This window comes from Solea senegalensis, linkage group LG19 (assembly GCF_019176455.1).
Source record: "Solea senegalensis isolate Sse05_10M linkage group LG19, IFAPA_SoseM_1, whole genome shotgun sequence".
Taxonomy (NCBI): domain Eukaryota; kingdom Metazoa; phylum Chordata; class Actinopteri; order Pleuronectiformes; family Soleidae; genus Solea; species Solea senegalensis.
The window spans coordinates 7,042,964-7,057,791 of NC_058038.1; the positions used below are offsets into that span (position 1 = coordinate 7,042,964).

Below are 14,828 nucleotides of genomic sequence, written 5' to 3' on the forward strand. Positions count from 1 at the left end.
TACTGAAACTCAAGATTTTATCTGCTGATTGTTTATTCATGCATCGTTACAATCTGTCACCAACATGTCTCTTGATTAATATAACTAATACTACTAAGAATATTTTGATAGTGGAATATAATAACAAATAGTCTTGTCGCCCTCACATATGCTTTGTGCAAATTACTTACTCCTCTAAATATTAATTTACATATATGTGTATGTAAGTTTGTTGCCCTTCTAACCTCCAAAGAGACTGAAATTGTAAGTTATGACAATGCCATGCCTCTCTCTTAAACCACAGCAGTGGTTCTCAAACTTATTTATTTATTCCCAGTAAGTTAAATTATTGGGCTACACGGTTGGTGTAGTGGTTAGCACTCTTGCCTTTGCAGCAAGAAGTCCCGGGTTTGAGCCCCGGTTGGAACAAGGGCCTTTCTGCATGGAGTTTGCATGTTCTCCCCGTATGTGCGTGGGTTTTCTCCGGGTTCTCTCCCACAGTCCAAAAACATACAATATGGGGATTAGGTAAATTGGACACTCTAAATTGACCATAGGTGTGAGAGTGAGTCGATGTGTGTGTCATTGCGCTCATGACTCTTCCAGTGACGACACTCTCTGACCAAGCAGTGGCCGACAGTCTGTTGACATCACATTTTAATATCGGCTCAGTTTGCCTGGAAGAGCTGAGAAGGAGCTAAAGAGCTGCAGGTTGCAGACCCCTGATATTGTGGAAAAGCACCATCAGTAGTCTCTTTGTTGTAGTTTGGCAAACTAGGGGCCCCCCAACAGCATCTTGCATAGGGCCCCCACAAAGCTAGAAACGGCACTGTTTGAAATTCTTAAATTTTTATTCATTTGAAAAAGCAAAAACAAAACTAGAGTAAGAATCAATCTTAGACAAGTGGGCTGAACCTTGTTTTATAGGGGTGTCTTGACATTTTTTTAAAAAATATATATATATTATTGATGTTTTTATTTCCAATGTAAGATACCGATGTCATGGTAACATGATTGTACACTCGCTGGGTGGCGCTAATTGTTTTTAAAAGCCGGCTGCAAATAATATGAAGAAGTAAAAGAAGAAGAAGAAGAAGTCCGTACGGAAGCAGAGGCGATCCTGATCTAAACAGACGACAAGATGGCATCTCGCTCGGGAGGAGGCGGTGAAGGTACGAGTTAGCATCACCAGGCATTATTACATTAAATTGACTGTGACAGTGGCGCCAACGATATGGTTCACATATATAATGTTACTCTTAGACAAATGACTGTTGTTCTGTGGCTGTAACATTAAACCGAAATGAGATTAGCTCGGGTGTCAGCGCCTAAACATCAGGCTAACGCTTAGCACGACTAGCTACGACGGTGAGTTAGCAAACATCGAAACGAAACATCAACGTGTATTTATATTAGCGGGTTAAACCCTTTTAATGTTATAATGTCAAACACCGCAAGGCTCTCTCTGACTCGTTATGTATAATATACGAAAGAGATAATACTGGATTTAATGTCGGTTGATTAACTTGTGAACGCGCCGCTGCCTTTGTAAACCGCAAAAGATCTCTGACGGTTTTCACACGGTAGATGGAATAAAAGTCACTTCTTTAGAATTTCGAACAGACTATGCAGTGATTTAGGTAAAGATGAGGCACTTTTTATATTGGCTATTTTTAAATGATTATCTTTTCAACAAATGTTTGAAACTGTTTTGAAATCTGTATTTCGATCACCAACAAAATGATTTCTACCTTGGGTGTACAGTGGTAGAACATGTCACATTAACTCATTTACTTCTTAACGTTTCAGTTTCAGTATGTATGTGTGTGTGTTTTGTATATATCACACACGTCTTTCCTTTTGCCCAACTGAAGAGGTCATATGTTCTAGTGAAAGTAACAACTTATTATTCATACTCATGATGCAGCAGATGTGGATGAAAAATATCTTTATGGTGCGCAATAAATAGGCATAAGAAATAATACTGGTTGCCATAGGCTCTAGCATAGAAGTCAAAGAGGTAGCAGCTTTTTCAGCCCACTACTATTATCCTCCATATCGGCAGATGTTGGCGTGTATTTTTAAAGCCAATATCTGCCTATACCGATAATAATATTGCTAATAATGTTGTGCATCTCTAATTTATAATTGTGAAAGTGTGGTTTATCTAGATGAACTCTGAAATATGACTTATAATTAGTCAGTTGTTCCCAAAATTTAAGACTGATTTTTGTTTTTCAGGAACCACCAAAGATCAGATTCTGGAACTAGGAGCTGTTTTGTTGAAGGAGTGAGTCTACTCTTCACATTTCCTTCTCTTTATTGACTTGGGTAGGTAGTCATATCATACATATCATTGTTTTTCTCTGTGCGCCCTCTTTGTAGTTTCATCTATGAGCGGGTTCAGAGGCATGGAGATGGCAATGCCGTCCTGACCAGGACTCAGCTGGGTGGAGGAGAACTGTGTGACCCCAACCAGAAGAAGCTTGCCCAGTGTCTGCAGCAGATCGGAGACGAGCTGGATGGAAATGTGGATCTCCAGCGGTAAACTACCCTATATCGAGGTTTTGTAAATAATAGTTTTGTAATTAACCTGCTAACCTCATCCTCATTGCTTTTTCCAGGATGATAAATGACTCTTCACTCAGTCCCACAAAAGACATATTTATGAGAGTTGCCATAGAGATCTTTTCAGATGGGAAATTCAACTGGGGCAGGGTGGTGGCACTCTTTTACTTTGCCTGTCGACTCGTCATCAAAGTAAGCAACGTAGCTGTCAAAACGAAAGAAACTGATTCATGATCGGTGTCATGGGATTACTGTGGTCTATCAAAGCATCTTCCCTTTATGTCCTTCTCAGGCTCTTGTGACTCAAGTTCCTGATGTTATCAAAACCATCATCAACTGGACTTTGGACTATCTCCGTGAAAATGTGATCAACTGGATCCGGGAGCAAGGTGGCTGGGTAAGGAGATGACTAATGTATTTGCAAACAAATTAGTCATTGCTGACTTCATGTAAGGCATATTTTGTGATTTTTAGGAGGGTATTCGTTCCTACTTTGGCACTCCTACGTGGCAGACGGTGGGTGTTTTCTTGGCTGGTGTTCTTACCACTGTGCTCGTCATTCGAAAAATGTGACGGCTACGAGAAGAGGAGGGAGGAGAAAGATGAGGAAGGACCACAACCGAGGGCTATGGGGACAGGAAAAAAAACAAGATGGACATAGGAAGAACAACAGAAAGACGTTAAGGCAGGGTTGAACTGGAAGAACTTGAATCGAGCCTCTTCTGTGTCCTATTCATTTGAAAGGATCGGAAGCTTGACTGAACGAGCACTCGCTCCCGTGGTTCCTACACCACTGAGTAAGTGACCATAGAGCTTTGCATGATTACATGCACAAAATGTGGTGGGTGGAAAGTTTGTCATACTTCAACAGGGAATATGTTTTAGGTAATTTATTTTTTATTTGATACAGATTAAACGGACACTGTTTCCCACCTACTACTTATTCTTTAAGATTTCCTTCTTTGCATTCACTTCATTGTTCTGTTTTTTCTGTTCACCCAACTTGCTTCTCAGATCTTCCAGCTCTCTCCATCCATGGCATCATGGTACCTGTGTGTTAATGAATTTCATCTTCATATGTATTTGTGAGTGTTTACTGGTGTGCATCTGTTATGATCTGCTGGCAATGAACACAATAGTGGGTAGTCACATCCTATCAAGTTAAAAAAAAAAGAGGAGATATTTTCTCAAAAACATTTGTCAGATTTAGCGAGAACACGATACAAATAAAGACATGACACTGCTGAGTAACTTGTCCCAGCTAATGCACAAATCAGCCTTATTTCAGAGTCACAGCGGGCCGTCATGTGAGTCAGTCTAAATTCCTGACGTGCGTCACGTTCAATGATATGCTGTCTTTGGGTATTTTCACCAGTGTTGCAATCACCGTGTGGCTCCCAGTGAGAAATTCTGCCCGCGAATATCTAGATGTCGAGTGGAGCCACACGTCATGGGCCGATGCTTCCGTCGTTTGTGGACGAGGTTGCACTGCAGACACAGAATAGCACTGGATTGCTCACAAATGTTTACCTCACTTTTTACAGTACTGTATTTTTACCTGACTTGTTCGAAACTGCAATCTACACACAGCGAAAGGCTTTTTATACATTTTTCTTGTGCCTTGGTGTTTTTTATTTTATTTTTCCAATGGAGTCATTTTGATATTCTCAAAATTTTCACTGTTTTCTATCACATTTGTAATGCTGAAAAAAGTTTGAAGCCTCCCTGAAAATCCTTTTGCAGTGACCTTGTATGTTTAAAAAAAATATGGAAAATAAATCTTTTAACTGTTCACATGGATGAAGCTATGTAGTGATTACTTGATCAAGATGCCTAAAACAGCATGAATACATGTGTATATATTTAGATTTGGAGGTTTATTATAGAAATTATACTATTGAAGAAGTCAAGCTCTTTGTAGGAAGGTTTATTAGTGTGTGTTTTGATATTCTGGCCTTTCATATCAGTGTGTATAACAGACAGGATTCACACTAAACAGAGTGTTACATATATGCAAATTATCTGCATGACATCCACCACATCGGGTTCTGTACTTGTAAAAACTTTGGCCTAATAATGGTGGTGGCAGAGAAGGTCAGTGTGGCCAGAGACGACACCTACGTGTGATGTCGTAGTTTCCCTTGTGTGTCATGTCAAAAACATGAGCGTGAAATACAAACCACTAAACTCAACCTGTGGGGTTGTTGGTATCAATTGCAAATGGATGCTCAGCATTTTTCACACTTGCATTACCTTTATTCGTAGTACGGGAAATGTCTGTTTCGGACAGCAAGCAATCTTATTTGAGCACTTTGCACAGTTTAAAAAGTTACAAATTTAAAGCCTAGACGTAATTGAGGAAAGAAATAATGTATCACGCTACATATAGGTCTGTACCGTTTATTGACTTGCATTATATGCAACAAAGACACCACAGAATGCTCAGCAATTTCAGTCGTAGATACTGTAAGTAAAAAAACAAACAAAGGCTACATAACAACATGGTCATTATCATATGAGGTCATTTCTACTGAACCTGCAGTTCAGGTCTTTATCCCCTCGCACAAACGCATTGGTCCTCACAACACAAGACAAACAAAAGGCACATGTAGCAATTCAGCACAAGGTGATATTATCAACAGTTAAGGTAACAGCTGCTGCCAAATGGAAGGGTAGAGAGAGATGTAGGCTCTATCTTGTCTCTAGCACTCCGTCTCTGATCCGCCACCTCCAGACGGGGCTGAAGTCAGGCGCAGGAACACAGCAGAGTTCCAGACCGGATTCCTGCACTTCCTCGTCATGAGCAATCTGCTGTCCCGCTTCTGTCTCCAGAGTGAACACTCTCTCTGAGATCTAAACAGAGAAACATGCATAAGCGTTCAAACCGTCAAATGCCACTTGACACATGAGAACACGGCACTGTGAGCCCCTCACCTGATCGCTAATTCCAGTGGCGATGTGGCCCACTTTCACTCGGCGTGTCTCTCTGATGCGGATGCTTCTTCTGCTGAAGTCTCTGATGCAGACATCCACCCCTGATCCAAGCACAAAGCAGACAGGGACATCATGTAAGGAGAATGATATTATATTTCACAAAAGAAGAGAGAATTTAATGACAATCTTACCTTCAAAACAGCAGGGTGGTGGTAGCTGTGTGTGACCCAGCAAATCCATACTGAAGACCTGCACATCTGGCTGGCTGTTGTAAGAGAAGACGCCAGAGCTGAAGTCGTCTCCTGGGCTCAGGGACCAGCGGCCAGAGTCCTGAGATAAAAATTTATTTATTTTTTTTAAAAAAAAGGAACCCAAACCGAACATTAAGTCTGTTTGCATGGTGTATTTCTTTTTTTCTAAGCCGTGGCAGTGTATGTTAGGTTACCTTTTTGTCCCACGGCTCCCAGTTTGAATACGCTTCACTGCTGAGACAAGACAAGAGCTGCACCTGCATCTCCGCAGACTGAGGCTGGGACAGACTGCTCAGGTAGAAATCTGCGAATAAACCGAAAAAGCATAATGAGCGCGGTTCAAACTTACGCCACACCGAGGCAGAAGATCGAAAACCAACCCTCACCTCGCTCCAGTTTACGCAGCTCGAGTTCCGACACAGTGGTTATCTTGTTGCTCCGCTTGTGGTTTGGCTCGTAGATCAGTGTCTGTGGACAGAACAGCGAGTCTGGCTTTGACTCGTCCTCTTCTTCTGCATGATCTAGCTCCTTTGTCTTCCTCCCCGCTGTGATTGAGTTCTCTTGATGTTCCTCCTTGTCGTCGTCACAGTCGACGCTGCTATTGATGAGTTGCAGGGAGTCAGAGGGGTTGCTGGTGACGTACAGCGGCTCCGTGTACGGTCCCTTTACCGGACTGGTGAGGCCTCCAACTGTAATCACACAAATCACATTAATTCTTTATAAACCGCTGACAATTATGATTTCAAGGATCACTTTTACAGGCTTGACTTGAGTGTTCATCGTATTTGTTACTGCCTGTAGGAAAACCTAAGTAAGTTATATTTTACTTTAGTTGTTATTCATCTATAAAGAAGCTGGAATTGATTTCAGTTAATGACAAGAGAATACAATTTGTATTAAGATGCCAATATTACACTATTTCTGAGAGGAGAGTTGGACTTCTAAAAAGGTGTATTTTTATTTGGAAAGCATAGAAATCAATGAACTGCTCCATCTGTGTGTTATTGTCATGTTATGTATGTTAGGTAATGACACATAATCAATCACTGAAGAGCACAACAATTCTTGTAAACATGCTTATAACATGGCAGCCAACAGGGACACAATGAAAAAACAGGTTTTACCCACTTAACAAAAGGCTCACCTACGTGTCTGCCATATTTTAAGAACACGTTTGTCACTTGGTGTCGCCGTTAGATTCAACATTCAATTATAAACCTCTTAAAAAAATGTTTTTGCTGATATCTGATTGAGTAAATCAAAAACTCCAGTGTGCTGTGATGTAAAATGTCTGATTTTCTCTATGGACTTTGGCGCAGGGAGTGGGGATATTTTAGACTTATGTAGGTGTAGATTTTATTAGATGATCCTTTTGTGGTTCATGGAGATAGTTGTCAATGGTGATAATGCTTCAATACCTAATTCAAACACCTGACGTATTCCTTTAACTTTGTTTTTTTCCTTCTTGCATTGATGAGAAAACTACAAAAACACAGCGTGTGCACAATCATTCACCTTCTCTCAGAGCTCTGTCAGTTATTTTTCTGAGGTCTGATGCTGACGATCTCTTGGTCGGATCCTTCTGCAGTCCTGCCTTCAGGGCTTCCGCTGTGCTCGGGCTACAGTCAGGGGGGGTCTCTCTCAGAGGCGGGGGCTCGTTAGCAATCTGTAACCGTCACAAGAAGGTGGTTTGACATGGATACTGTGAAAGGCACACGGAGCATAATGTGATAAATGTACCTTCAGGTAAAGTCTACAGGTGTAGTATCTTGTCCAAGGTTGACACCCGTTGAGCATGTGCAGTAACATGCAGCAGCTGCTCCACACATCTGCTTTGGCTCCGCGGGGTTCCCCTTTCACGATCTCAGGGGACATGTGGGTCTCTGTGCCCTTTAGATCTGCATTGAGTTACATTGGGAAAACAAGGGATTCAGACGTGAGATAAATCGTCTCAACAGAAACGATCACGTTACACGGTTGCATATTTACCGTTGGACACGCTGAGGCTCTGTCCCTGATTGTCCAATCTCTCTGCGTGTCCAAAGTCGCACAGGAAGGTGTGTCTACCGTCCTCCGACAGCAACACATTGTCAGCTGTGGGGGGGAAAAAGAAGCAGATACAGTGCATTAATCTGCATTAAGCACAGTGCTTAACCTCTGCTGCTCTTGCACAAGCTTTATAAATACACGTCTGAATACAGTGAATTAAATCGACTAATCTCAAATCCGTGCAGCGGCACTTTTTCCATAACTTGAGCCGAGTATTTTACAGCATGGACGACATTATTAGAAACGCACAAACTGAGACAGCACAGAAACAAAGGGGCTAAAAGGAGGGAAATATGAAGTCACTGCAGGACAGCTGCTGCAGAAAACTAATGTGGAATGAATGTGGAGACTAATAAACAGGCAACAGATACAGAGATTTGGCTTTACTGCCTCGGTTTTCCTACACATTACAGACACCAGGTGGCGCCTGAACTGCAGAAGCAAAACTGTCCTTTTTGTCTTAAACGTTTGTCTTCCTTTTATGCAGTTCCACTTCTGTTTTTCTCTTTCCTTCTTTTTTTTTGCTTATTTCATTTTCATCCCCTGCCTCGTCTCTGTCCAGTTTCCCCTGTCATTCTCTCTCTTGAACTACTTCCTGCTCCTCGTCACTCCCACGCAACCCCTAGTTTCAGTCTCCCTTTTTTCTTCTCCTGCTCTCCTGATTCAGCGCACATGCGCCGTCTCTCGGAGGCAGCGGTGAGTCACACTGTGGGAAATTCCCAGCTCGTTTTTTCTCTCTGTGGTAGTCTGGTTTCATAACACAGGTGCTGGAGATCAAATCTACACGGTGTGACACTTGTGTTCCACGCAACAGCTGCACAAAGAAGCAAAACCTTTTAATGACAACTAATTACACTTAATGACTCTGTTTGTTTTCATCTTTCACTAGGAAACACAAGTAAAACATTTTGGTTTGCGTTGTTTGCTCACTCTGAGCCGTGTTGAAATGAAGCTTTTGAGCAACACTTTGCAGCCTTTTGGTGCCCTTTAACACTAAGATTACACTTATAATGGATTTATAAATGTTTTATAATTAGGGAGTTATAACACTTAAGATTAAATTGGGACAACAATGGTTTGTGAGACAATATTAATGTGTGAAAACTAGATTTATAAATCCTTTACAAATGTTGTTTTTATGTAAAGTTGTATCATTTCTTTTAATTTATTGTACTTTATAATCATTAATTGGGAGTTAAATAAAAAGAAAAGGGCAACAGTGTTTTGTTATTGTTGTGAAACAATAACTGTGTTATAACTTGCGTTTTGTTTATTTATAGTAATCTAAAGAGACAAAAATCTGACTTCATCGTGCTGTGTTCATCCAGCAAAATTTACATAGTGTTGCTTTTAAGTCTTTTTGTTTTTCATATATAAACAGCTCTATTTTATATGTTGTTCCAATGTAGATGTTTAGAAACTCCTAGGACGGACATAAGTCATAGATGTTGTGTTTGAAAACAAACCTAAGCACAAGTATTGCTATAAATATATATAACAAATAGAGATGAGAAAGAAGGTTTTCATTGCAGCATAACTATTCATTTTTTGTTTGTAGAAAAAAGAAATGTCCCTTTATGATAGCATACCTTTAATATCTAAGTGCACGACTTTTTTCTTCACCAAGTACTCCAGCGCTGTTAAGACTTGCGAGTGATAGTGGAGACTTAAATCCTCTGGCAGCCGGCCTCGCTCCACGATCAGCTGACCCACAGAACCTAGAACAAACAGATCAGGTCAGAGCAGGACACCGACTGTCGTGTTACCAACACAGTATATGATTCATCCTCTCTGCCTTTTATTGTGAAGCGATGAGGAGATGTCTGAAGCAGAAGCCAAGACTGATGACAAAGGAAACAAAAGTGAGCCAAGTCGTGTTTATCGAGCAGGCATCTCATCTTTAAAGATGTTTGGTGTAATTTGGAAGCTCAACAGTCATTTCTACCCACAGAGCCGCCCACTTTCATATCTCGACATGAATCGTATCAGTATTTCTGTGCACTTTGTTATCCTCACAACACACCTATTCGACCATGTCATTGCTCCGCCTGAGCAGCAGCAGCACCACTGGCTGTTATCAGGAAGTGTTTGTGTAAACGGGAAGAAACGTTTACCAGATTTATGGTCCATGAAGAGGAAAACATTTGGCCCCTCTCTGACCACTCCGAAGAGCTCCACCACATGAGGAGATCTGAGGGCACTCCACGCACCCACCTCCTCACTGTTGAACCTCTTCCAGTCGATCTGTGAGAAATCAAACCATAATCACTTATGACCAATAAAACTGGGGAACACAAAAGGGAAGATAGAGTTTGTGTTACCTTTTTGACGGCAAATCTGAAGCCTGTTTTGACGTCTTGAGCACTGAGCACTTCACCACATGATCCTTCCTTGATAAAATGTGAAAGCACAAACTCCCTCCCTTCTCTGTACTCTGAGTCCACAGGCTGGATTTTCTATCAGGATAAAAAAAGAAAAGAAAAAAGAAATGTATATTTTTTAACAGCATTTAACACAGGTAGAGGACAGAACATAAAATCTAGGGACACTGAACGTACTTCGTTGTAAAAGATAAGACCCTCGTTGCTGACAGAATCAGCTGCTGAAAGCTCGTACTCATCTTCTCTCGCATCCCTCTCCACCGCTTTGAAAAAGGGCCCCGCGTAGCATGGGTCCCCCTGACTCACACTGCCCCTGAGGCCAGCGAGGGCCAGTGAGCAGTCCCCCAAACTGCTGAGGGAGTCAGAGTCGCTGTCCTGCCCAAAGGAACCGAGACCAGAGAGGGGGCCACACACCTGGGCCCTCCAGTTCAGAGGCGAGCAGCTGGAGCCTGTGTTGTAAACCTGTCGGCTGTAGAGAGGAGGCCCTCTGTCCTGCTCCTCTGAGTTTTCAACACTGCTGGAGCAAGAGGCACTGAGGTTGCTGTCACCTTCCAGTGATGATGACTCCTCCTGTAGGAAGCAAACAAAAAACAGGGTAGATGAGGCTACAGAAAGCTGGGAATGTCAACACTTCGAGCCTCCAGCTGTCAAAGAAAGTCTCAATTTATTCTTGAAGATTGTAGAAACACTACTCTCACGTACTCTCACTTCTTTATAATCCTTAGTACACACACTATAACTTCTTCTTCTTAGCAGTTTCAATACCCGTTTCACAACTCAAAGAGATGTAGAAACCAAATTTCTTACCAGGATCTGGACCAGAGAACTTCCACTCTCCTGTTCAGGGACTCCAGAGGGCATTCGATGTCTGTGTGGCTGCTTCTCCTTCTTCTCTGGCTTTTTCTTCCCTTTGCGTTTCTGTCTTTTCCTGTTCTTTTTCCTGGGTTTGAACTGCGCTGATGCGGCGCCCGGCTCCTGGACGGAGGCTGTTGTTGGGCACGCCACATTGTTGTGCTCTGAGGGAAGACTGGTGCAGAGAAAAAAAATGTTGAGAAACACGAATTTCATTCCAGACATGGCATTAAACAATAAGGTGAATAAAAGAGTGCAGGCACAGTTGTGGCGCTAACGTCATACCTGCTGGTGAAGCAGTTAGGCGAGGGAACAAAGGAGCGTTCAAAACAAGATGGACTAAATTCCTGGGAGTCCTGGGTTTCACCTGAAGAGAGCAGCGTTAATGTTAAACCGTGTGTGGACGTAGTTATTCATTGTGTTTATTTTATCAAAGACATATTTAAATATATGTACATTCAGCTTGGGCAATGAAGGTTGAGGTCTTCAGTGGCATTTCCCCAATTTGCTCTGCAGTTCCCTGTGTCAGGAGTTTATTGAGTAAAGGGCTCAAATGTGCATAGCCCATTTTGATGCCCTTCCCCTCGTCTTCCTCCTCCTCCTCTTCCTCCGTCTCCTGGTCAGTGGCCGTGCATGACGGGTACGGCCTCTTCAGCTCAGCCTGGGGCGAGCCAGAGAACGGTGCTGTCGAGTTGAAAATCCTGTGCCTCATCGCCATTTCATCTGTTGGATCTGCGAAAAGAGAGAATCAAACACAACAAATAAGTTACTTTCCACAAAAGTTGACTGAGGACACACTGGTTGTTTCAAGATAGAATAGAAACCCTTTGTTAAAGGGCTGTAACAAATTAAGCAGCCAATTATTTTCTTGATGAATCCTATTTGTTAATAAAATGTTGTTCACAACACATTTATTGTCATATATGTAGGGTTGCGATGATTGATTACTAAATGAGTCGCCAACTATTTTGATAATCGATTAATATGTTTTTTTTCAATAATTAAAAGAAAGCTTCTTAAATGTGAATATGTTCTGGTTTCTTTGCTCGATATAACAAATAAATCATTCAAACTGAATAATTTTGGTCTGTGGACAAAACAAGACATTTAAGAACATCATCATTTCCTGGTTTTGCAAACACTGATCAACAAACAAACAGCATGTTTGGTAGTTTTGCCTTTCAGAAAAACGTGATTATCAAAGTTACAGTTTCTCATCAGTTCGTCAACTGATCGCTACAGCACTTGTGACATGTTTGTTATATAGAGCTACAGCTAGTTTTATTGTAATGGTTTTAACTAAATGTTGGTTATTTTCAGTTTAGCAGAAGGATGTAATTAATGTTGTTTGCTTGTTTTCGTCCATTTTGTTTTATTTAGTTTATAACCGGGCTGTATTTATTTCAAAATGCATGTGACTGAAACCACAGGGCTTGGTCTGTTTCAGCAGTAAACACACAAACACACACACACACACACACTTCAGTGCAACAATGACATGTTTTGTACTGTGGCTTCAGAGCATAATATACATCTGCCTGTTTGAAGTTGAACACATTGAGTCGTGCCTTGTCAGTTGGGGGAGCGTGATGGTCACTTGATCATCAACATGAGCTGAGAGTTTGCAGTCAGCAGATGAGACAGGAAATTGTTATGACAGTTTGCAACCATGTTAAACACAAGCACTCTGTTTCAGTGATAGAACGTTAAGAATAGCACAGTTTAGGCACAGCTGGACCGATTCTCTGATAAGGATCTTCCTTATTACCTGCCTGTGGCTCATACTTCATAATCAGCAAAGCATGTGTCGCAGTAAAATCACCGTCAAATCGACATTGTCTCCTCTCAGCACTAGTAATATGCATTGAACGAAAGACCTAAGACTCCAGTTGCAGCGGGTTGCATCAGTGCGTCCTTCACACTCGATCACAGTGTTTCCCTGTCGCTTAACTTTTAACACTATCTGCGCCATACTACTTTATTGAACAGAGGTCATACAAGGATAAACACCAGAAATCTCCTGACGTCTTGCCTCTCTACCAAAAACATTGCCCAGGCAGTGTTTGCGTTTAACCACGCCGACACAATTGTACAGAGAGAGGAGAAAATCTGACACCAACTGTCAAATTTCAGCTAAAGCTGTAATGTCATTACCTTGTGCGACGACTTCATGCAATGCAAGATTATCCTGAGTGAAGCAATTCAACTGTCACTTCCTGCTTGAGACGCCGCATCGGTGCAGTGAAACCACACTCTGATGAATTTACGTGGAAAGGAAATATAGAAAAAGCCTCTGCAATAAACACAAGCACAAGAACAGCCCTGTGGGTATGTGTGTGTGTGTGTGTTGTGTGAGTCTGTTTGGGCGAGGGGTGTGTGTGTGTGTGTAGACATACCACCGGATGCCAGTTTGATCTGCGACCCCCTCCCTTGCTGTGAATAACGTGTCATCTACATGTGTAAAACTAGGTGCTCTGTTTGTCTGCCTTCGTCCTTCATGGTCTGATTCTCAGTAACAGTTTGGCTCTGTCCCTACTACTCTTCTCTGTCTAATGCTGGCTCTCAGCCAACCGGGGGAGGAGCTGGCTGACTTATGGGAAATGCATCTCCACTTCCCCATATTCCCCCCCTCCCTGCGTGCACTCCGGCGGGGCAGGCTCACTCGCTCTTCCCTCCGACTAGGTTAAAGGATAACACCCTCTGTTATGCTTTTGATGTTTATGATCAGTGACAACACCAAAATGTCAGCTCTCTGTGACCCAGTACCATTAAGATTTAAACACAAAGAAGTAGGACACGGCAATATTCAATAACAGTAACTATTTTGTTAAATATATGTCACTACAATGTACACACTTTGAGATAAATGCTAGTGGTTTTTTTTCCATGGAGAAGATTATAATAGCAATTAACCAGTTTCTTCAACTTGAATAGGTTTTTGGATGATCATCGTTAAATGTCCAATAAGAGACAGGACACTGGCAAATAACATGAAGTCAAAAACTCCGCAGGACTTTTCCACTGCATGCATGTTTTTGATCTTTTGCATACACACATACACCTACAAGACTATAACAAATGTAAAGACTTTTGTGACCTTTCATGTCTTCTGTCATGTGAGTGAGCAAAAGGCTACTTCATGATAACCCCCACACTCTTTTTCATGTCATTAAAATACCACTATAATGCAGTGTTTTGTGATAAGAACGTTCCTCTAGTGAGAAATTTGCCACAGAGCGACTTTAAAGCAAGTGCAATAAATGTCGACTGACAAGTGGGTGAAGTCAGGCGTCCTCTGAATTCACCTCAAATAATCTCACTTGCTTTTCCTTTCAGCAGCAAAAACTCTGCAACTGTGTGAGAATCGCTATAGAACACAGGAAGTTTAGAACACCTCTTGAGAGGCTCTGCTTCAACTGTCAAATGTTCAAATTTCCAGCAGCAGTGATTGATTTTGAATCAACAGAATGCATGGGGAGTGTGTATCATCAGCAGCAGCCATCATTGTCTGAACACAATATAGCAAATAGCTAGATAATGTATATACCTATGCATAACAATTACAGTGATTATTCTACCAATTAGCTCCTCAATTAAGATACGGTGAAATATAATTAGACAAGATAAGATGTAGTTTGGCATTCCAAAAGAGACCATAAACCAAATATGTTGGGTTTTTCATTAATTCAGTTTAAATTAAACATTTTTAGTCAGCCTAAGGCAATAATTCAGTTTTCTCATTGTCATGTAAACACGTTAGCTTGCTCCATTTTAGTCGGACTAATGAGTGATTACGTGAATCATAGTCCGATTA

The 14,828-nt window shown here is 41.6% G+C and overlaps 2 protein-coding genes across 4 annotated transcripts; one reads left to right on the forward strand and one right to left on the reverse strand.

The window, feature by feature from the left end:
- Positions 1 to 1,075: 1,075 nt before the first annotated feature.
- Positions 1,076 to 4,339, forward strand: LOC122785171 (apoptosis regulator BAX-like). The gene is made up of 6 exons (XM_044050841.1): positions 1,076 to 1,151; positions 2,221 to 2,269; positions 2,365 to 2,523; positions 2,604 to 2,739; positions 2,840 to 2,944; positions 3,022 to 4,339. Exons 1-6 carry the CDS (start codon positions 1,121 to 1,123, stop codon positions 3,118 to 3,120), a joined length of 579 nt encoding a protein of 192 aa, XP_043906776.1. The 5' UTR covers positions 1,076 to 1,120; the 3' UTR covers positions 3,121 to 4,339.
- Positions 4,340 to 4,933: 594 nt separating this feature from the next.
- Positions 4,934 to 13,552, reverse strand: LOC122785170 (mitogen-activated protein kinase kinase kinase 14-like). 3 transcript variants are annotated; one of them, XM_044050840.1, is made up of 17 exons: positions 13,411 to 13,455; positions 13,169 to 13,307; positions 11,471 to 11,746; positions 11,300 to 11,381; positions 10,970 to 11,189; positions 10,340 to 10,732; positions 10,103 to 10,237; positions 9,896 to 10,025; positions 9,371 to 9,499; positions 7,722 to 7,826; positions 7,473 to 7,630; positions 7,248 to 7,398; positions 6,119 to 6,421; positions 5,927 to 6,036; positions 5,673 to 5,811; positions 5,482 to 5,582; positions 4,934 to 5,400 (listed from the first exon to the last, which is right to left on the reverse strand). In XM_044050840.1, the coding sequence occupies exons 3-17, from the start codon at positions 11,730 to 11,732 to the stop codon at positions 5,239 to 5,241; spliced, it is 2,580 nt and encodes an 859-aa protein (XP_043906775.1). In that variant the 5' UTR covers positions 11,733 to 11,746; positions 13,169 to 13,307; positions 13,411 to 13,455; the 3' UTR covers positions 4,934 to 5,238. The 3 variants fall into 3 exon arrangements, with proteins under 3 accessions (XP_043906775.1, XP_043906773.1, XP_043906774.1); XM_044050838.1 differs by lacking the exon at positions 13,169 to 13,307 and having other exon boundaries at positions 13,411 to 13,552; XM_044050839.1 differs by lacking the exon at positions 13,411 to 13,455 and having other exon boundaries at positions 13,169 to 13,365.
- Between the last annotated feature and the right edge of the window lie 1,276 nt (positions 13,553 to 14,828).